Source organism: Poecilia reticulata, chromosome 17 (genome assembly GCF_904066995.2).
Source record: "Poecilia reticulata chromosome 17, P_reticulata-male-v2, whole genome shotgun sequence".
Classification (NCBI taxonomy): Eukaryota; Metazoa; Chordata; class Actinopteri; order Cyprinodontiformes; family Poeciliidae; genus Poecilia; species Poecilia reticulata.
This window is the reverse complement of record NC_088846.1, coordinates 28,900,709-28,922,991: the sequence shown is the minus strand read 5'-3', so window position 1 is coordinate 28,922,991 and position 22,283 is coordinate 28,900,709. Positions and strand designations below refer to the sequence as shown.

The window sequence follows — 22,283 nt, the reverse complement described above, 5'->3', positions numbered from 1 at the left end:
TTAATTGACCTTTCCAAATTGCCCCTAGGTGTGAGTGTGTGTGTGCATGGTTGTGTGTCCTGTGTGTCTCTGTGTTGCCCTGCGACAGACTGGCGACATGTCCAGGGTGACCCCGCCTCTCGCCCGGAACGTTAGCTGGAGATGGGCACCAAGCAACCCCACTGAGGGACAAGGGTGAAAGAAAATGGTTGGATGCACACCAACTGAAATATTTCAGGTCTTATATTGTTTTAAAACTGATGATTTTGGCATACAGCTCATGAAAAGCTGCACATATGACAGTTTTAACTGCACAAACCTGCACAATCTGAGCACTAACGAACTAGACCACTTTGGTTTGTTTTGGAGCAATATGGGGTGAAGGTGAACTCTGGATGACCTAAAAAATAATTTTTAATATCTCAGAAACCAAAACTGCACAAACAAAAATTTTAACGGCACAAACCTGCACAAACGGAGCACTAACCATTCAGACTATTTGCTGAATTTTTTGACGTGGGTGGGGTGTCAGCTTCACTCAGCTTCGGTTTGGTGCAGCAGAGACAAAGTTCCGGTCGGTCTGGATAAAGGTGCTGATGTTTTCACTGACGGCAACAGACAGAGATCCGTCAGCGGCGATAGTTGCTGCAGCTCCAGCTGCTGCTAAACGGGGCTGAACAGGAACTGATTTAGCTGCTAGCTCTGATCATAGACATAATATCCTCCTGACTACCAGTAGTTCATTTTTGTCCTCTGTAGAGGACATTTCTAAACTTGAATATCTCCCACCCCCGGCATTCTACTGAATTAATTTCTTTTGGTATGCTAAAGTGTTTTGGGGCATCTTAAAGTCCATATCAAAGAGGGAAGATCAATTCTGTGCCCTTTCAAACAATGCACAAAAACCTTTACAGTTAGGTCTACATTTACATCAAACATGTCAAGAAAACATAAACATTCTTCTGAAAAGAGTCTGATGACCTCAGGTGTAGGCTTAACAGATCCTTATACTCTCATCATACTCCAATTCAGGGAGACCTTGGCTGACCAGCTGACACCGCTATCGTCTCAGCCGGGGCCGACTCAGGCACATGGCTCACAACACCGACTTGAGTACATGTGCGGGCAAAGGAGCACTGGCAGACAAAGATGCCGTGTATGTGGTAAGTAAACAGCAGTCAAGTGCTCCACCTGTGACAAGCCACTGTGCTTTATTCCTACCAGAGATTGCTACAATAAGTGGGACATTGAGAATCCCCTGTAAGGTGGGGATTGAGGCATATAACTGCAAATATCTGCATTTTTCTGTGTATAAAAACAATTTTTTATACACATTTTGAAGCAAAATTGTTCAATTTTTTTTGTTACAAACACAATAGCTACAAACTACTTACAATTAGAGTATTTTTGACTGCAAAAATGGAAAATTTAGCTTGTCTTCTTCATAAAGAGACCAAGGTTTTGCATGTACTCCAAATTGTTCCAAGCACAGCAGCTGATTTAATTTGGGAATGCCTTTTCAGTCATTTTTGGTGATTTTGGTACCGCCAGTTAAGGGGTTAAACCAGAAGTGGGCAACTCCAGGCCCTGAGGGCCAGTCTCCTGCAACTTTTAGATGTATCTCTACTTCAACACACCTGAGTCAAATAATGAGATTATTAGCAAGACTCTGGAGAGCCTGACTGCACTTGGGAGGTGATTCAGCTGTTGGATTCAAGTGTGTTGGACCAGGGAGACGTCTAGAGTTGCAGGAAATCGGCCCTCGAGGACCAGGATTGCCCACCCCTGGGTTAAACATACAACTGTAGAGTCTTAAAGTGGAAAAGACGCCTATTGATGCTCTTTTAATAGATACTGTAAAGACTCCAATAGAAATTAGATGAATAAAATTACCTCTATATTGGATGGAAATTAACAGTAAAAAAAGAAAGAAAATGTAACTTCAACAATTTTGCAAAACTGTTGGGAATATTCAAAATTCCAGAGTTATGGATTCAGATGGATTGTAGTTAAATTGAATAAAATGTATGGATTTTAGAACAAGGAAATAGTTTAATCTGATTAGTGTTGTTCCTCCATGGCTATTTCCTGAGGTAAATGTGGACATGAGACTTCTTAAAATTAAAAGAATACATTCAGACGGTTTTAAGAATCTAATAAAAATGATGTGTGGGAATAGGAATATATATACAGCAGATTTTAAAATATATATTTCCCAACAATTATCAGACCAATTATCTGTTTTTACAGAGGAAATGGTGGCACTTATACTAAACTTGCAGCAGGTTGAGAAGGTTCGACCAAATAGGGAGGTGGTATGCATGGATACCAAAGCAGTAATAGAAAGTATTCAGGGAAAACAAAATAATAGGAAAGATTTAGTATTAGAAATTCAGCACAGTTTATTTACTGGTGTTTGGTTCTGTTGGGTACCAGCACAAAAAGGTGTAAAAGGCAATGAAAAAGCAGACAAATTAGCAAAAAGGGGGCAATAACAATTACAATTTATTCTGGGAAAGGGTGAGGGAAATCAGTTAAGAGTAAAAAAATAGAAATATGCCAAAAAAGATGGAATGAAGATAAAAAAAAAAGTTCATATTAAATACAAAAGTAAGTATAAATTAAAAAATATTACCGAGAGAAACAGAAGGGAATAAATAATAAGATTAAGAGTAGGTCATACTTATCTATATGACATTTTATGTCTAGTAGTTAGGAAAAATAATGATAAAAGTGAAGGATGAAAGAAAATGTAGAACATGCATTGAGGAATTGAAACATGAGCCTGAAAGGGAAAGATGAGAAGAATGTTGAGGACAGAAATGTCTTAAAGGAATATTGGGAAATGAAAGAAAAAGGGTGGATATTTACAGATTAAGGAAAGTATTTATTCATTTTCAGAATACAAACTGCAAAAAACAGAATTTAATGGATGCAATGTTGTTACACTCATGTACAGTAGGTGGCGTGGTAGCTTAAAGTTGCTTGTGATCCACCATAAAAGAAGAAGACTGCTTACGCTAAGCTAGATAGCTGCTGCATTGTTCCATCTCATCTAATATTTCAGCAACCATGTCTTCAGTTCAGCATCTCAGAGAGTTTATCAGAGAGCGACTAACTGCTGCTGCTCAAGAAATCTTCACAGAGGTTGAAAAAACCATCATTTGCTACGAGGAAGAGCTCGATGCTCAGCGCAGAATGATGGGGATTAACTGGAATCCAGAAATTAAGCTACACAGAGTCGGTTCGGAGCTGCAGAGACAAAGTTCTGGTAGGTCTGGATAAAGGTGCTGATGTTTTCACCGCAGACAGAGATCCGTCAGCGGTGATAGTTGCTGCAGCTCCAGCTGTTGTTGAACGGGGCTGAACAGGAACTGATTTAGCTGTTAGCTCTGATGCTACGGAGGTTGATAGCTTTGTAGCTCTGGACAAAATGTTGCTACAGAAAATGTGTTTACTTGTCTCTGAAAACCTAATGGAGTTCATTTAAGCCCCGTGACTAAATATATGATTCCAAGTATTATCAGTGCTGGAAATTCTGGAATATAGTGTCTAAATTCTTTATATGCTCATACGTGATTTTGTAAATCCTACAAAATATATTTGCATGCTGTACGTGCCTAGATCTCCAAGTCTGAATACTGCAGTGAAGGTTATTAGGAAGGAGAGGGGGTGACGAAGGATGAGCTGTGTTGTTTTTTTCGTAGGGGCACAGAACAAACGTATGAAACAAAAACGTGCGATATTTAAATGTTTCTTATAATAATTGAGCCACAGAGCCATTTGCAGGTCTGGAGCTGCAGAGGTTGCACAGCCCTGATCTAGCAGATCAAAGCTGTAACACTCTCAATCCAGCTGAAGTAAAAAGTGCAAAATCCTGAAAATTGTTAAATTGAATATTAATACATTTTAATGACTTTTTTTTAGAAATATGGCAATGTTCACAGAGCAAGTTGTGTCTGTAGCAAAAGAGGGAAAAAAAATCAGTTTTTAACAGTAAAGTATTCATTTTTATTTCACTATGCTGAATGTGTGATTAAATCAAATCTTGCTCTGTATTCAACAAGTAATAACAAAAGAATTATGAACAGTCAAATATCTCCAGCAATGAATTTGGAAAGCAAAAATACATATACTGTACATTTAAAATCTATTTTTTTTGTTGTAGTTATGCTCTTTTGCAGCACAAATACCTAAACAGTGACTAGTCCCACCATTTTGGATGGAAGTTAGGACACGGGCGAACTGTCCCAATTCTCTATGCACTCGAACCCTCATGTTCGAGTGCGTACATAAGGGTACGCACTCGACACTCGAACATAAGGGTCTGAGTGGCTCTTCTTCTGTGGCTCTATCTGTGTAACGGTGTAAGAACGTGTGAGCGTTTGTGAGTGCGAATGGGTGAATGTGACTCTAGTGTAAAGTGCTTTGAGTGGGCAAAATGATCGGGAAAAGCGCCATATAAGTTCAGTCCATTTACCATTTATGTACTCTTCGATTGAGTCCACACTTAATAGAGGTGTGTAGGGTGCAGCTGGGGTATTGAGACCGGGCCAGGTAGACCTGGAGTGGTTTTGACCCGCAACACCATCTCCCATAGTCTGTGGTGTTGAGAGAAACTCATCCAGCCTCATTTCTCACACTTCCAGGTGTTTGCCTATGTGGACAGTCTGAGAAATAATTAATAGGTTTTAATTTTAGGCCAGTCATTACGATATTTTCTTGTGGAGCCACTTCCTTTTGAACATCAGTACATCTGCCTGATTAAATAATATGCTCCGTCTTTCTTCTTTTGAAGAATTTATTAGAGAAACAAGTCTCTGTGTCTTATCACATTTATAGTCCACAGAACCAGAATGTCATGTTTTACTGATTAAAGTTTCTACACAGTCTGATCAACTTTAAAAACTGAGCTTACAAGTAAAATTAAAAACATATTGTCTTAATGTAGGATGAGTTCTTCACTGTGTGAATGCCCTAAAATTAAATGTAAAAATTTAAAAAATGGTACGAAACTGTACTTATGGATTAAAATATTTGAAAATTTTTGCCATGACTGCAAATTAGTATGGAGGACGCATTACCTGCTCCTCAGTTAAACACTACAAACTAATTTTAGATTAACCGTATGATGCTTGCAGATCAGAATCTCCAGGAAAAACCAGGTTGACTCATGAGATAGTCATCAATTAAATGATATTAATGATGTCCTTCTTTGTTCCCAAAGACCTCCAACAACCAAGTGTCTCCATTGAGGAGGAAAATCTGAAAACAAGTCCAGGCTTTATGTTAATTTATTATGTATGTGTATGGTAAACTTATTGTCAGTAAATTGGTTTTTCTAGAGTTAAGAATAAATTTTATATTTTATGTAATTTGCTTGTACAGGTGAGGTTTGTAATCGAAAAAAAAAGACAGTGACTGGTGAAACATTTGAGTGACTGGTAAAAAAAAAAAATTCTACCAGCCACTGTGGCTGGTGGAGAACATTTTTAATTTCCACCCCTGACTTGGTTCCATCTGTTCCTCTTCAGAGAAACAGTTGGGACCAGAACAGATTAAAAAAGGAGGAACCAGAACCTACACTGGTTCTAAATAAATTGTAGCTAAATAAATTACATGTTCCCAGTCTTTTGAATACTTTTATCTGGCTCATCATATAATATAAGATCTGCAGCACCAGCTATGTCTATTGTCTCGACGCCAGGTAAATTCTCAAGATTATATGACAAGTGTTTTTTACCGAGACAATATTTATCATATTTTTTTCGAGATACGTTGACTGTGCTAGCCCATTAGCGTACTTGCTGTGATCCCTTTTCCTCTGTCTTGAACCAGAGAAATCCACTTCCTGATCCCCATCTGAATTTTGCTGGACATCCGGGTCACTTTTCTGCAACCCAGCAATTGTTATTGTGTTTCTTCCTATTGAGCAGTGAAAGTAAATAAAAGGTGTTGCATGTCTTTTGTTGTAAGTATTTACTTACTGGAGGGTTTTTTGTTTGAGCTGGAGAGCCACAGCTAGCTCCTCACTTGAGCTACTCTGAGAGCCTGTACTGTTCAGTGCTGTTGTTGGACTGAACCATTGTTCTAAAAGTGAGGTGGGGCAGAAACCTAAAGTTTATTCTATTTTTTTAAGATTAATGGCACATTTATGAAAATTAATTAACCTTTATTTATTGTTTTTAATAATGAGAGTACATCTGAAAAAATGGTGTGAGTTTATGGGATAGGATTTCATAAGTTTTTTTTACTTCTTCCTACTCCTTTTCGAGCATGTTAAGATCAGTGTAGTAATCTTTTGAATATTTTTGCCACAACTCTAACTTAGTGTGGTGGACACTTTACCTGCTTTTTAGGTAAACTCCACAAACTAATTTTATATTAACCACATGATGCGTACAGTCCAGAATCTCCAGGGAAAACTAGGCTGATCCATGAGATGGTCATCAATTAAATTGTATTAATTATGTCATCTTTTGTTTCCAGACTTCCAATGTCCAAGTGTTTTCAATGAGGTGGAAGCTCCTGTCATCAAACAAGTCTTCCTGGAAAGTAGGTCCAGTGATAACCAAAAAGAAGCAGAACACCAATGGACTGAAAAGGAACAAATTCAACCAGAACCTAAATGGATTAAAAAAGAAGAGGAGGAACCACAATCTACACTGCTCAAAGATGAGGAAATAGAATATCCACTAACATATGTAAAAAAAGAGGAACTAGATTATTCAGTGCTTCAACATGAACAGCAGCCACCAGAACATTTGCCAACTGAACAGGATCAGAAGGACCTCTGCAGCAGTCAGGAGGGAGAGCAGCTTGTCCAGAAGCAGTTTGTTGCTTTGATTGAGACTTCTACTTTTCAGGAAGATGATATGAGTGAAGAAGAGACAAGAACAGAGCAGCTTTCCCTTCATGTCTCTCCAGTGGTTGAGAGCAAAGATCAGGAAGGAAGCAGCTGCTCTGTGTCAGAGAGTCAGTCTGATACTGGCACAAAGAAAAGACCTTTCCAATGCGACATTTGTGGGAGATGTTACACATATCAGTATCAATTGAAAAACCATTACAGAACCCATACTGGTGAGAAACCGTTTTCATGTGAAAGATGTGGAAAACGTTTCTGTCAAATTAGTGATTTGAAAGTCCACAAGAAAATTCATACAGATGAGAAACCTTTTTCATGCAAATTATGCAGAAAAACGTTCTCACGAAATGGAGATTTAAATGACCATATGAAAATTCATACAGGTGAGAAACCTTTTTCATGTGAATCATGCAAAAAAAGGTTCACACGAATTGGTGATTTAAACGTCCACAAGAGAATTCATACAGGTGAGAGGCCTTTTTCATGTGAATCATGTGGAAAAAGTTTCTTCCGAAATAGAGATTTAAAGGACCATAATAGAACTCATACAGGTGACAAACCTTTTTCATGCCAGTCATGCGGAAAGAGTTTCTGTCGAATTGGTCACTTAAATGTACACAAGAGAATTCATACAGGTGAGAAACCTTTTTCATGTGAATTGTGCAGAAAAAGTTTCTCTCGAATGCATAATTTAAAAGTCCACAAGAGAATCCATACGGGTGAGAAACCTTTTTCGTGCGAATCATGTGGAAAAAGTTTCTCTCAAGCTAGTCATTTAGATGTCCACAAGAGAATTCATACAAGTGAGAGGGCTTTTTCATGACAATCTTGTGAAAAAAGCTTCTCTTGAGAAGGGATAGTTTGAGCAGTCACCTGAAAACTGCTCAAAATGAGGCCATTTTGAAGCCAAATTTGTGAAAAAGGTTTCTGTGAAATTGATCATTTAGATGTGCTCAGGAGAACCCTCATGGGTGATGTTTTTCACATGAAACATTTTGGGGGGGAGTGTCTTTCATGATGGTAAACTGAATTTCCACATGAAACAATGCATAACAAGTACATAAGAATGATGGAGTTGGAATTGCCTAGTCCAGAGGTCTCCAATCCAGTTGCTCAGCATTTAATGTCCTGCAGGTTTTAGATTCATCCCTATTTCTGGGGGCGCTGGCATGAATTTTGGGCCCCATGCAGAGGTTGTGCTAGACTTATTTGTTATGTCATTTCGACCGACAACATAAAAAAAAAAAAATTGGTCCTGTACTATTTTTACCCGTGAAATTTTGATATTATCTTCAGCTATTTAGCTGCATTTTTATGTGGTTTAGTTAATATTCACCTAGTTGAACCGTAAATTCAGATCCCATCACACATAAAGCAGATAAATGCATGAAACTTTTTCACCGTAGTGATACAAACCACTGACTGAGACCCCAATAACTTATAATAAATCAAATTAAATGACTCCGCTTAAATTAGAAGCTCTTCATCCGCTGGGGTCTGAACACAGTGCCTCACAAATTCTTCTTGATCGCATCTGCAGAGAAATGCAATAGTTCATCAGTCAGTTGGATCGGTCTGATCCAAACCAATCATTTGAACTCTGCAAGTTTTTTTACTCTGTGAGATCCAGACGTACGGTTTTATGAGGATTTCTTTGCATGGTTTTGCTTCCCCGAAACGGACAGATGTTACGTCTCCCGCGATCATCCTAAGTGCCGCTCTCCTGGCCACAAGAAGTTACCATCTTCCAGCTCCATTTGTTAAAACCGCAGAGTGAGTTAAGATTAATTCTTCGCAGTGGTGGCGCCGCGTCCGCATTGGTTGTCCAGCACACTGCACATGTCACGGTCTAATTAACTTCTGCATCTTTATTTCCTCAAAATAAAATTGCGGGCTCCTTTGCTTAGACTAAAAATGGATTATCTCAATGCTGCATTCACTTTAGCGTTCTCTATTCTGTACTGGAGACTTAAACGCGCCACTTCAACCACAGGTTTCGAATGCGCTTCTTAACTAGACGCCCAAAGCGCACGGTCCATAACCCTTCAACACGCTGTCAGATCCTGATCAGATAGACGTTTTTTTTTTTTTCCTTCAACATTATTGGTTTTACAACTATGCTTTAAATAATATACAGGACATAAGTGTGCTCTCATATCAAAGGTATAGTCGAGGGTAGTTAAATTATTGTCCAGCGTTCAACTTGTCTTGCAAGTCAAGACATTATGAGATCTCTTAGAGCAGCACTTATTACATACAGAGTGTATGAGAAAAGAAAAACTACTGCCCTGACCCCAAGCCCCCCTGACAAACCTACAATCACAGTAACAACGGTTTTTCCATTTTCAGGAGTTGGCCCAAATTATTTTAGTATTGTACATGGTTCAGAAAATACTAAATTGAATGTATATTTCAAAGTAAAGAAGAAAAGTATACAAATAAGACTTTCTTAGGACACTGCACTGCAGGGGACCACCAGTAACTATTCCTCATCCGCCCCACCCCTCATATCTATGCTCACTATATATTGCATCAAAGGACCCCAAATATTTTGAAATGGCAATAGTTTCCCTTTTATAATGCAAGTAATCTTTTCCATTGGTAATGTGGACATTTCATTAATCCAGGTAATGAATTTTGGTTTACTAGTTCTCCATGAAAGTGCTATGACTCTTTTTGGAAGTAGTAAACATAAATCCACGGCAGCAATTATTTTTCTTGATATATAATGTCTATCAGGATATAAACCTGGAATTAACAATTTGGGGTCTAGAGCCTCTAGAGCTCGTTTAATCTCCCTCCAGAATTGTTGAACTTTCTTGCATTTCCAGACACAATAGAAAAACGTTCCCTTCTCCACAACTAATACACAGGTCTGGGATGGCACCATTGTACTTATGAAGCTTTTCTGGCATCACATATGTTTTCGTAGGTTGTTCCATCTGTCTACAGAGGCAGTAACTGAGTCTATCATGGGGTTATAGTTAACTGCAACAATGTCATTTTATACGTGGTACTATCCTAATCCCCAAATATGTAAAAGAGTTTACCTTTTTGAATTGGAAAGGATTTCCGACACTGTTTCTTTCTTTTGAATTAAGTAACATTAATGAAGACTTGTCTTTATTTACTTAATATCCTGATATTCTTCCAAATGTGCTTATTAGATCTAACAACGCTGGAATAGAATCTTTCAGTTTTTCCAAATAAATGACATTATCAGCAAATAAAGCAATTCTATGTACCTGTTGATCTATTGTCAAACCTGTTATGTTTTTATGAGACCGCACCGCAATGGCAAACGGTTTTATTTCTAGAATAAATAACAAAGGGGAGCACCCCTGCCTACAACCTCGCTTAATTTTGAATGATTTAGATATAACTCCATTTGTTAATATTTCAGCATAAGGCTCATTGTATAAAGGTTTAACCCACCGACAGAAATTGTCCCCAAAGCCACATTTTTTCAGTATCTCAAATTATTAGGGTCATTAAACTCTATCAAAGGCCTTTTTAGCATCCAATGATGGCAGAAGTGTGTCTGGTTTTTTTCCATGTAATAAATGAAATCCAGCACTCGTCTCACATTATGAAATCAGTCTAACTACAATAAACCCATTTTGGTTCTCTGCAATCTTCCAGCTAAAATTTTACACAGAATCTTTAAATCGACATTAAGAAGACTTATTGGTCTTAGATGTTCACATTTGTTACAAGGTTCGCCAGCTTTGGGCAATAAAGTAATCAGGGCTCTTAACGAGGCAGGAAGAATTCACTTTTCAAATGAGTCCAAGTACATGTCAAAAAGGGGGTTTAGCTTAAAATTTAGGTAACACTGCTGAAGGGGTGAAGGGCTGACATGACACTGTCCTAAACATGAAGGAGTCTTTATGAATGTTTATGACAGTTGTCATGAAGTGTCATTCGGTAAATAATGACACATAATGCAAAGTTGCATTGAAAGTCCTTTAAAAATGCCAACTTTGCATTAAATTGTCATTATTTACAAAATCATGCAAAGTTGGCACATTTAATGGACTTTTAATGCAACTTTTGGAGCAACTCTGCATTAAAAATGTCATTATTTATCGAATGACACTTCATGAGAATTGTCAAACATTCATAAAGACTCCTTTATGTTCATAACACATGTTATGTCATGTTTATGACAGTGTCATGTAAGTCTTATGCACACCCCTTCAAATAAAGTGTTACTAACATTTCTTATAAAAGTATGTCAGCAGCCCAACTGGGCCTGGGGCTTTACTTGTTTTCAAATGATATATTATAGATATTTTTTCGTTGGTTATAGCTGCGCTGAGATGTGTACTCATTAATTCTGAGATATTGGTAATTTGGAGGGTATCTAAGAAAACATTTTGTTCTTGTTCCTTACGCGTTATGTCTGAGCTGCATAGAAAGATGCATTTAGTTCAGAGTCCATGAGATGATATTCAGAAAGGATTTTTTTATTGATTGAGAAGAACTCTTTGAGTAAAACGTCTAATGTCCACCCATATGCACCAGTCAGGGGTGTTAATCTGTCAAATGATGAAAAGATAACCTGTCAAATATGGAAAATATTCCATTAACGCGACCTCTGACCCCATGAAAAAAGATGAAATTGGTTGCCCCCGGGGTAGTTGTTTCTATAGAAATATATTTTTGAATCTGGCTGACCCATTAAAACTAACTGTAAATCCTTGCAACAGCCTTGTTTTCTTTGGTCCATTACTGATACCATCACAATATTTACTGCTAGTGAATTACACATGCAACAGTCTGCGTGCAGTTTGCAATACTCGAATCGAACCAAGATTAAAAGCAGGAAAAGTAGTATGTAGGAGTTAGGACTGCTGCTGACTGACTCATCTGTTAAGAGTGGTAAGAGGTACAGGGACAAGTTAAATATAGGACTACTTAGGTACATATTGCCCTCACTGATTAAATGCTGGTGTACTTGAGGCAAACAGCAGTCTGTAGCTAGGCTAACTAAGCTAAATGGTTAATAGTCACAACAGTCTATCCACCATGAAGAAAAGCTGGGTTACAAATAGACACCCTTTCTCAGGGTCTCCCCCAGAAAACCATGTAAGCCCGGTGGTCGGGGCACCGAGGTGGTCCACCGGCGGTCCATTGTGTTTTTGTATAAAAAATGAAGAACCCCGCTAGATCCGCCCCTGTGTCTATGGGTAGCTGGGTTGTCCCATAGATGTGATTCTACATTAGGATCCAATAGATGGCAGTAGTGCAACAATAATGGATCCAAGCTGCCGTTATAACCTGAAGAAGAAGAAGTCCGTATGGGCTAAACCAGATAGCTGCTGCATTGTCCCATCTGCGATGATATTTCAGCAACCATGTCTTCAGTTCAGCATCTCAGAGAGTTTATCAGAGAGCGACTAACTGCTGCTGCTCAAGAAATCTTCACAGAGGTTGAAAAAACCATCATTTGCTACGAAGAAGAGCTCGATGCTCAGCGCAGAATGATGGGGATCAACTGGAAACCAGAAATTAAGCTACACAGAGTCGGTTCGGAGCTGCAGAGACAAAGTTCTGGTAGGTCTGGATAAAGGTGCTGATGTTTTCACAACAGACAGAGATCCGTCAGCGGCGATAGTTGCTGCAGCTCCGGCTGCTGCTTAACAGGGTTGAACAGGAACTGATTTAGCTGTTAGCTCTGATGCTACGGAGGTTGATAACTTTGTAGCTCAGGACAAAATGTTGCAACACAAACAGAAAACGTGTTTGTGAGTCAAACCCCCTGACAAAATATAGTGTTAGAAATTTGGAATATAAAGTGTAATTAAAGCTCCGCGGAGCCTCAAGCGGCCCGAGCAGCCAAGCGCCGCTCCGGCCTATAGCCACCGCGGGGGATCAAGCACCGCCGCCCGGCTGCCACCGCGTACCCTTTCGCACAGTTGAGGCCCCCCTCCGCCAGGCAGTTCGCACCGTTAACTTCAGCATGTTTCCCTGGCGACACACCACAAATTTGGTGCAGATCGGTTGATGTAGAGAGGAGATATTTATGATGGGATAATCTAGGTGGTGCTGCAGAGTAAAATCACAATTCAAACCTGTTGGGCTCTTTAGCATTTAGCACAGGTCAAACGTATCCAGTTTGGTTCCAATCGGAAGATGCGTGTTTGATTCAGAGACAATTTTATGCATATGGCGAAGGACAGCCAGTTGGCCACGACCCATGAGTCAGAGTTCATCATCACAGTTCATCATCAGGTCATATAATGTCAGGAGGTAGAAGATTAATTCCATATGTATTACTCAGTAAAAATGAGACATAGAGTAGAAAAAACAGGTAACTTCCAGTCAAAAGTGGGCGGAGCTAAGGTTGCGTCATCATCTGACCATGAGAATATAATGAGTGTTGGTCAGTAATGAGACATAGGAAGTCTGAAGCAGCTGTGACCTTGTATGTGGAAGTTATCTCACATGAATTCAGCTGTAGAAAAAACAGCTGAATTCCTGTTAAAAGTGGGCGGAGCTATTGTTACGTCATCATCTGACCATGAGAATGTAATGACGGTTTGTCAGTATTGAGACATAGGAAGTCTGAAGCAGCTGTGACCTTGTATGTGGAAGTTATTTCACTTTGATGTTTTATGGCGAATAGTCAAAGTTTTGCACTTAGCCACGCCCACATGCTTTGACATACAAAAATTCCTGTGATAACTTTAGACCTTTAATCTCTGAACTCTCTGCTCACTGAGTTTGAAGTCTGTATCTCAAACGCTGTAGGAGGAGTTCGATCAAATACGACGTCTGTGAAAAACAGCAAATGGCGAATTTAATCCAAAATGGCCGACTTTCTGTTGGGTTTGGACCATGGCTCCAAGAGACTTTTTTGTAGGTCCTGACAAGATACACAAGTGTACCAAGTTTCATAATTCTAGGTTAAAGAATGGCTTGGGGCTGATTATTTAAAATCTTCAAGGGGGCGCTGTTGAGACATTAGGCCACGCCCACAAAAAATCACACTGGATTCCTGTCGAGGGGCCCACAAGGATCAAACCTAGTGAGTTTGGTGCAGCTGGGCTTTAAACTGTGGAATTCAAGGCCAAACGTAAGGAGACGGCGTTAAAGGTCACTTCGCCACGCCGCCACGCCCACCTGCTGCATCCAAACCAAACGGGGTTGGACACCCTGACACACCAACATGTCTTCTGTCTGTGGACACAGTTTCATGTTGATTAGGTCAAAGGGGTCAGATAGTGAACGTTCGCAGTAAAACATGACACTTCCTGTTCTAAGGGGGCGTGGCTTAGGTAATCTCAAAATTTCACAACTGGGTGTCGTAGGTCATCCAAAGGTGATCACACACAGAAAGTTTGGTGGCTCTCAGTTTATTTGTAAGAGATATAACAGTTTATTACATTCTGGTGAGTCGTTGAACTTTGACCCCTGGTACGACCTCTTCAGCATGCTCGTAGACCTTTAATATCTGAACTCTCTGCTGACTGAGTTTGAAGTCTGTATCTCAAACGATGTAGGAGGAGTTCGATCAAATATGACGTCTCTGAAAAACAGCAAATGGCGGCTTTGATCCAAAATGGCCGACGTCCTCTTGGGTTTGGACCATGGCTCCAAGAGACTTTTTTGTAGGTCTTGACAAGATACACAAGTGTACCAAGTTTCATAATTCTAGGTTAAACAATGGCTTGGGGCTGGTTATTTAAAATAATCAAGGGGGCAATGTTGAGACATTAGGACACGCCCACAAAAAAATACACTGGATTCCTGTCGAGGGGCCCACAAGGATCAAAACTAGTGAGTTTGGTGCAGCTGGGCTTTAAACTGTGGAATTCAAGGCCAAACGTAAGGAGACGGCGTTAAAGGTCACTTCGCCACGCCGCCACGCCCACCTGCTGCATCCAAACCAAACGGGGTTGGACACCCTGACACACCAACATGTCTTCTGTCTGTGGACACAGTTTCATGTTGATTAGGTCAAAGGGGTCAGATAGTGAACGTTAGCAGTAAAACATGACACTTCCTGTTCTAAGGGGGCGTGGCTTAGGTAATCTCAAAATTTCACAACTGGGTGTCGTAGGTGATCCAAAGGTGATCACACACAGAAAGTTTGGTGGCTCTGTGAGTTTATTTGTAAGAGATATAACAGTTTATTACATTCTGGTGAGTCGGTGAACTTTGACCCCTGGTACGACCCCTTCAGCATGCTCGAAAACTCACGAATTTGATAACTTTGAATCGGCCATGCCTTATGAACAATCTGACCGAGTTTGAAGCCGATCGATCGAAATCCCTAGGAGGAGTTCGATCAAATGCGACGTCTGTAAACGGCCAAAATGGGCTCAAAATCGGAACTTCAATCCAAAATGGCCGACTTCCTAGGATACTTGCACTATGACATTAATTGTAAATTCTGAGTGTCTTGGGGAGCTCTACAAGTGTACCGAATTTCAAGTCTCTACGATAAAGTAAGTGAATAGAAAAGGGTCTTTTGAAAGTTTCTAGGGGGCGCCCTTGAGCCGTTTCTTGTGCGATTTTTGCGATGACTTTAAAATACGTAAATTTTCACCAGGCTCTATGCGCCCGCCAAGTTTGGTGAGTTTTTGAATATGATAAAGCCCCCAAAAAGCCAATTTATTTTACGTTAGAATCATAATAGATTACAATAGGCCTTCGCAGCGCTTAGCTGCTCGGGCCTAAATACTTCATTTGTTAGCTCATATGTAATTTTGTAAATCCTACAAAAATAAGTACACCTCCAGGTCTGAATACTAGAGGAGTTATGGGTATTAAGCTATTTAAAGTAAATTGCCTAAATTATTTACATTTGTAGACTATTTATTGTAAATTATTTAAAGTGAATTTTCTAAATTAAGGATGTTGCAGATTGTTTAATGATATTTGTCTGTTTTGATTAGCACTGTTGGTGGTTTGTATTTTGTTTCGTTTAATGGTATTTTCACTTTGTAATGTTTTAGAGATTTTTTTTGTTAGTATGAACCTCACGGGCTGCCGTAGCTAATGAGGACTGTAATCCTGTCTAAATCCAGCTGAAGCTAAAAGTGCAAAATCCTCAAGACTGTTAAATTGAATATTAATACATTTTAATGTGAATTTCAGAGAGCAAGCTGTGTCTGTTCCAAAAAATGAAAAAAAAAAATCAGTTTTTAACAGTAAAGTATTGAAATAATTTTTATTTCACTTTGCTGAATGTGTGATTAAATCAAATTTTGCTCTGTATTCAACAAGTCATAACAAAACACTTATGAACAGTCAAATATCTCCAGCAATGAATTTGGAAAGCAAAAATACCTATACTGTACATTTAAAATCTTTTTGTTAACTCACTTTCTAAGTTAACCTGAAGAAAAGTTATACAAAGATCTGAAATTATGTTCAATTTAATAACAAATTGTGCTGGTAAGGCTTTTTAGCAGCACAAGTACTTAAACAGTGAATAATCCAAGTTAGGACACGGGCGAGCTGTCACAATTCTCCACACACTTGAACCCTTATGTTCTCTCCGATTGAGTTCACACTCAATCAAAGAGGCGTGTAAGGTCCAGTCTGAGTATCGAGACTGGGGCAGGGAGACCTGGAGATGTTTTGACCCGAACCACCATCTCCCTCAATGTGTGGTGTTGAGATAAACTCGTCCAGACTCATCCCTCACGCTTCCTGTTACTAAACAAATATTTTAGTAGGCGAGTAAGCTATCGATTATTCTTATGATTAATCGAGTAATCAGATTTTTAAAAATTGATAAAATATTGGTAAATCTGGCGCAATACCAGTGTAACTATTGGATATCAATATCAGTCCAATTTTTCATTTTTGAGCTTTCCTTACAGTTACTTTTTTTATAGTTTAGAAAATTAACCTGTAACAATAATAGCTCACTTCCTAAGTTAACCTGAAGAAAAGTTATACAAACATCTGAAATTATCTTCAATTTAATAATAAAGAGCCAGGTTCACATATACACCTATAAAAAGTGTGCATTCTCCAGCTTTTAGTTTATGTATTCATCTTCAGTGAGTTTAACAGATGAAATCTCACCTTGCCCCATACCTGTCAAGCTTTGGGTTTGAGAACATGGGAAATGTCACCTGAAGTTGGGAGGATTAGGTGGAGCGGGTGGGAGGGGCAGGCAAGCGAACGAACATAAGATGGGAGTGGAGAGGAGGAAATGGACCAGGGGACAGACGAATGTAAGTCCAGGAGGGAAAGATGAACAAACAAACCTAATGTAGAGGATGTGTGAGGGGTTGGGGGTACGACCGGTAGACCGGGGGGGACGAATGTTGGAACGAGGGAGCAATACGGGATATTTACGGCACCTTCGTTCATCACACTCAAAAACTCATCTACCAGCCATGTACCTCCACGATGATTTTTGCCACTTGTTTGTTGAGATATGAAATTTATCGTGCGGTTCGTCCGTAAAGCTACACTTACACTGTAACCATCAACTAGTCAGCCACCCGCCATGTTACCTGCTTATAAATACGCAGCTCTCTTCTCACCATTTGCTTTGAACCAGCAGCTCCGGGAGGATACAGGCTGCCGTACTACAGGCATCGTGGCATCCATAATGCCGCTAACACTTAGCTTTCATCAACAACTCAGAGGAGGAAGTCAGAGCTCTGCTCAAAGCAAATAGTGTTCCAGCCGGAACACGGTGAGCTAAATAATAAAACATAAATTAACGAAGCTTCGAGGCAGGTAAATTTTCCTTGAGGAATTTTAATAATTGAGGTACTCGAATCACTCGAGGAATTGTTTCAGCCCTAATCTAAATTTACTATCTCAACAATATTTAATAGGTTTTCATTTTAGGCAAGTCTTTTCAATATTTTCTTGGATCCACCTCATTTTGAACATCAACACATTTGTCTTATGAAAGAAAATGCTTTCTTCTTTGTCTTTATTAAATAGTGGCTTAGAGAAACAAGTCTCTGTGTCTCATCACATTTGTAATCCAGAGAACCAGAATGCCATGTTTTACTAATTTAAGTTTCTACACAGTCTGATAAACTTTAAAAAGTGAAGTTACAAGTAACATTTAAAACATATTTATACTTATAGTACGATGTATGTATGAATGCCATGAAATTAAATATTTAATTGCAAAAACTAAACAAATCTGTATCAAACTATTTGTGGATTGAAATCTTTTGAATGTTTTTGCCCTGGCTTCCAATTAAAGTGAAGGACACTTTACCTGCTTTTCTACAAACTAATTTTAGAGTAACCGTATGATGCCCACAGACCAGAATATCCAGGGAAAACCAGGCTGATCCATGAGATGGTCACCAATTAAATTATATTAATGATGTCATCCTTTGTTCCCACAGACCTCCAACAGCCAAATGTTTCCTGTGAGGAAGAAGCTTCTGCCATTCAACAAGATTTCAGCCTGGCAAACAAGTTCAATCCTAACGAGAAAGTACATCAGTGGACTGAAGAGGAACAGATGGGACCAGAACCAAAATGGATTAAAAAAGAAGAGGAGGAACCAGAACCTACACTGTTTAAACATGAAGAAATAGAATATCCACTAACATATGTAAAAAAGGAGGAACTAGATTCTTCAGTGCTTCAACATGAACAGCAGCCACCAGAACATTTACCAACTGGACAGGACCAGAAGGACCTCTGCAGCAGTCAGGAGGGAGAGCAGCTTGTCCAGAAGCAGTTTGTTGCTTTGACTTCTACTCTTCAGGAAGATGATAAGAGTGAAGAAGAGACAAGAACAGAGCAGCTTTCCCTTCATATCTCTCCAGTGGTTGAGAGCAAAGCTCAGGAAGGAAGCAGCTCCTCTGTGTCAGAAAGTCGGTCTAATACTGGGAAAAAGAAAAGATCTTTCCAATGTGACATTTGTGGGAGATGTTACACACAACACCATAACTTGAAAAACCATTATAGAACCCACACTGGTGAGGAACATTTTTCATGTGAAACATGCGGAAAACGTTTCTCTATAATGAAAAATTTAAATCGTCACAAGAGAATTCATACAGGAGAGAAACCGTTTTCATGCCAGATATGTGGAAAGAGTTTCTCTCGAGTTGATAATTTTAACGAGCACAAGAGAATTCATACAGGTGAGAAACCTTTTTCGTGCCAGTCATGTGGAAAGAGTTTCTGTCAAATGAGTATTTTAAATCGTCACAAGAGTATTCATACAGTTGAGAGATCTTTTTCATGCCAGATATGCGGAAAAAGTTTCTCTATAATGAGAAATTTAAATCGTCACAAGACAATTCATACAGGTGAGAAGCCTTTTTCGTGCCAGTCATGCGGGAAGCTTTTCTCTCAAATTAAGTATTTAAATCGTCACAAGACAAATTCATACAGGTGTGAAGCCTTTTTCATGCCAGTCTTGTGAGAAAAGCTTCTATCAAAGGTATAATTTGATCATTCACATGAAAACCCACAAAGGTCAGGGGCCGCTTTGAAGCCAAACCTGTGAAAAAATCCATCCATCCATCCATTTTCTTCCGCTTATTCGTTTTCTTCCGCTTAACTGTGGTCGGGTCACGGAGGTAGCAGCTTAAGAAGGGAGGCCCAGACTTCCCTCTCCCCAGCCACTTCTTCCAGCTCCTGCAGGGAACCCCAAAGCGTTCCCAGGCCAGCCAAGAGACATAGTCCCTCCAGCGTGTCCTGGGTCTTCCCCGGGGCCTCCTCCCGATGAAACGTGCCCGGAACACCTCAGCAGGGAGGCGTCCAGGAGACATCCTGACCAGATGCCCGAACCACTTCAACTGGCTCCTCTTGACATGAAGGAGCAGCAGCTCTACTCCGAATCCCTCTTGGATGACTGCGCTTCTCTCTGTAAGGGAGAGCCTAGCCACCCTACGCGTGAAACCCATTTCTGCCTCTTGTACCCGGACCTGATTCTTTCGGTCATGACCCAAAGCTCATGACCTGCGGCGCGGTATACCTGATGTATTTCTCTTTATTTTTCCTATTTCCTCCTGCAAGGGTGGCGTCTGCCAGGCTGTGGGGCCTCAGCCAACTATCCCCCCATCCCATTCCCCTCCCCTCGTGTTGTTGTGTGATGGATGGTTGTGACTGAAACTTCAATTTCGTTGTCCTTTCGTCAATGACAATAAATTCTTCTGATTCTGAAAAGTTATGACAATTCTAAGGGCCCTGACCGACGATTTATTTTTTGTTCATAAAAATGAAATGAGAAAAAATGAGGCCCTGTCAGTTACAAAATTAATCATATCGTGTTTTCAAAGATTGTTTTTAGCAGTAAAAAATGTATATTTCCCACTCCCAGATCAAAAACCACACATCCATATTTGCCCTGATTCTGTTCTCATGTGGTGCTGCTCATCCTCCTTCCCCCCGCTCTGTGCTATTCTGCAGCTAGCATAGCCTGTTGTAAATGCTTAGTCTAGTAAACAAAGCTACCAGTGATGGCAGATAAATGATTTTCCTGTAACAATAAATTGTTTCATTAACACATTTAGCAGTGAGTGAATGAGCACTAAAACCCTCCTCCTGGTTCTGATTGGTTGTTTTTGGTCAGAAAGTTGCATTACTTTAGCTAGCAATAGTAGTTCAGGAGGAGGTGGAGGAGATTGATCTTTTTCACGGATTGTCTTTCTCATAAACTGCTACAACATCGTGACAGCTTTAACAAATATGGAAAACATTTTTTTTATTAAAACTAGCTACTGCAGCTTGAATAAAATACAACTACGTGGCATTTTTTTGAGAAGACTCGATTGCTTCATGTATATTTTGCATGTTGCTTTTGACTGTTGCTCATAGGGAGACATTTCAGTAATTAAAACTAATAGAAAAAAGTTAAGCAACTTACTTGTATACTATATGCAGACTGTATCCATACAATCTGAATTTTACGCTTGCATGTAAAATTTATGAGCAGTAAATATTGTGCTAGTTATCAGTATTGGGCCAAAGAAAGCAAGGCAGTTGCAAGCCTTTGAAATTGTGACGCTTTTGATGGGTCAGATAGACTTAAGAAATTGTAACGGCAGCTGCGTGAGGGGGGCCCAATAAAAATTTTTTGTCAGGGGGCCCAAGATTACTGGCAGCACCCCTGGGTAATGCTACTAAAAGTATGTTGCCATCCACCAGTAAAACCAAAAAGATGAACTTCCCTGGTTATCGTCTGCATAGATAGATTCATGTCTATGATCGCCTGTCCATACTCCAGTTCAGTAGGGTAAAATTACGTTGGATATGTATAGGTGGTAATATGTTTAATTTGATATGGGATTTTTTTATGTGATAGAAATATTCAAGTCAAAATAGGATGTCATATTTCACAATCATGTAAAATAGGAAATAAAACTCAAGGAAGTGTGGTAAGTCCAACATTATACACAGTTATGATTAATGATATTTTTTAAAGAATTATTAGTTTTGGCAAGTCACTTTTTGCTGATGATGGAGCATTATGGGAAAGGGGGAGAAATGTAAAGCATCTTATTTTAAAACTTCAGGAAGGCATAGATAAAGTGGGTAAGTGGGAGGTAGAGTGGGGCTTTAAATTTTCAATTGAGAAGACAAAAGTAATGTTTTTTACAAATAAACAAAATTGGGGTTGATAAAAAGTTGTATTTATATGGGAAAGAGTTAGAAATTTTTGTTTTTGGGAGTAGTTTTTGATAAACTAACTTGTAAAATCCACATATAACATATGGAGATGTAAAAAGGTTCTTAACATTGTGAGGTGTTTAGCAGGGTTGACATGGGGTGCAAGTTTTGAATCACTTAATATTTATGTGTCACTAATTCAAGAATAGATTATGGATGACAGAGCAAAAATATTTAATGTATAGATTATAAAGAATTTAGTCTAACAATATTGTGGCCTTTCCTTTGAGACCTACATGGAAATATATGAATGTAGATGGAACACTATCAAATATTAAGAAAAGAAATATAATAGTTATTTGCCAAGAATTTTATAATCAAATGTAGAATAAATAAATAAATATGATTATTTACAAATTTATGGTGATGGTTTGAAAGACCCAAAAATGAAGCAACCAGTATAGCAGTAGTGATTCCTGAATTAAAGATTAATATTTCAAAAAGAGCATCTAATTATTTGAGTATATGCAGTAGAATTGTGTGCTATATTTTTAGCTTTAGAATGGGTGGAGGATATTAATATGAATAAAATAATAGTTTGTAGTGATTCGTTATCTGTATTGTTGAGTATTGAAAAGGGACGTACAAAAAAATAAAAATTTATGAGATTATGGCTGTTCATCATAGGATATATGAACAAAATAAAAAGGTAATATTCTGGACTCCTGCTCATGTAGGTATTATGGGTAATGAAAGAGATAGGTTGGCTAAGGAGGCAATTAAAAAAGAAGATATTGATACGCAAATAAAGTTATCTAAATCTGAAAGCAAAAGTATAGTTTGGAGAGAACGCAAGAAGATATGGAAAATT

The 22,283-nt window shown here is 39.0% G+C and overlaps 1 protein-coding gene and 1 pseudogene across 2 annotated transcripts; both read left to right on the top strand.

Annotated features, from left to right (window-relative positions):
* Window positions 1–1,867: 1,867 nt before the first annotated feature.
* On the top strand, window positions 1,868–10,096 carry LOC103480010 (uncharacterized). The gene is made up of 2 exons (XM_081598198.1): window positions 1,868–3,250; window positions 6,469–10,096. The coding sequence occupies exons 1-2, from the start codon at window positions 3,052–3,054 to the stop codon at window positions 7,665–7,667; spliced, it is 1,398 nt and encodes a 465-aa protein (XP_081454324.1). The 5' UTR covers window positions 1,868–3,051; the 3' UTR covers window positions 7,668–10,096.
* A 2,014-nt stretch (window positions 10,097–12,110) lies between these two features.
* Window positions 12,111–21,676, top strand: LOC145547952 (uncharacterized; annotated as a pseudogene). The gene is made up of 2 exons (XR_014084228.1): window positions 12,111–12,403; window positions 18,190–21,676. The product of XR_014084228.1 is annotated as an uncharacterized LOC145547952 (transcript).
* Window positions 21,677–22,283: the final 607 nt, after the last annotated feature.

What these genes read in the sequence shown, in the direction of transcription:
- LOC103480010 (XM_081598198.1), top strand. Translation starts at nt 3,052, where the DNA reads ATGTCTTCAGTTCAGCATCTCAGAGAGTTTATCAGAGAGCGACTAACT. An exon ending in GCTGCAGAGACAAAGTTCTG is followed by an intron (nt 3,251 to 6,468) that starts GTAGGTCTGGAT and finishes TTTTGTTTCCAG; the next exon opens with ACTTCCAATGTCCAAGTGTT.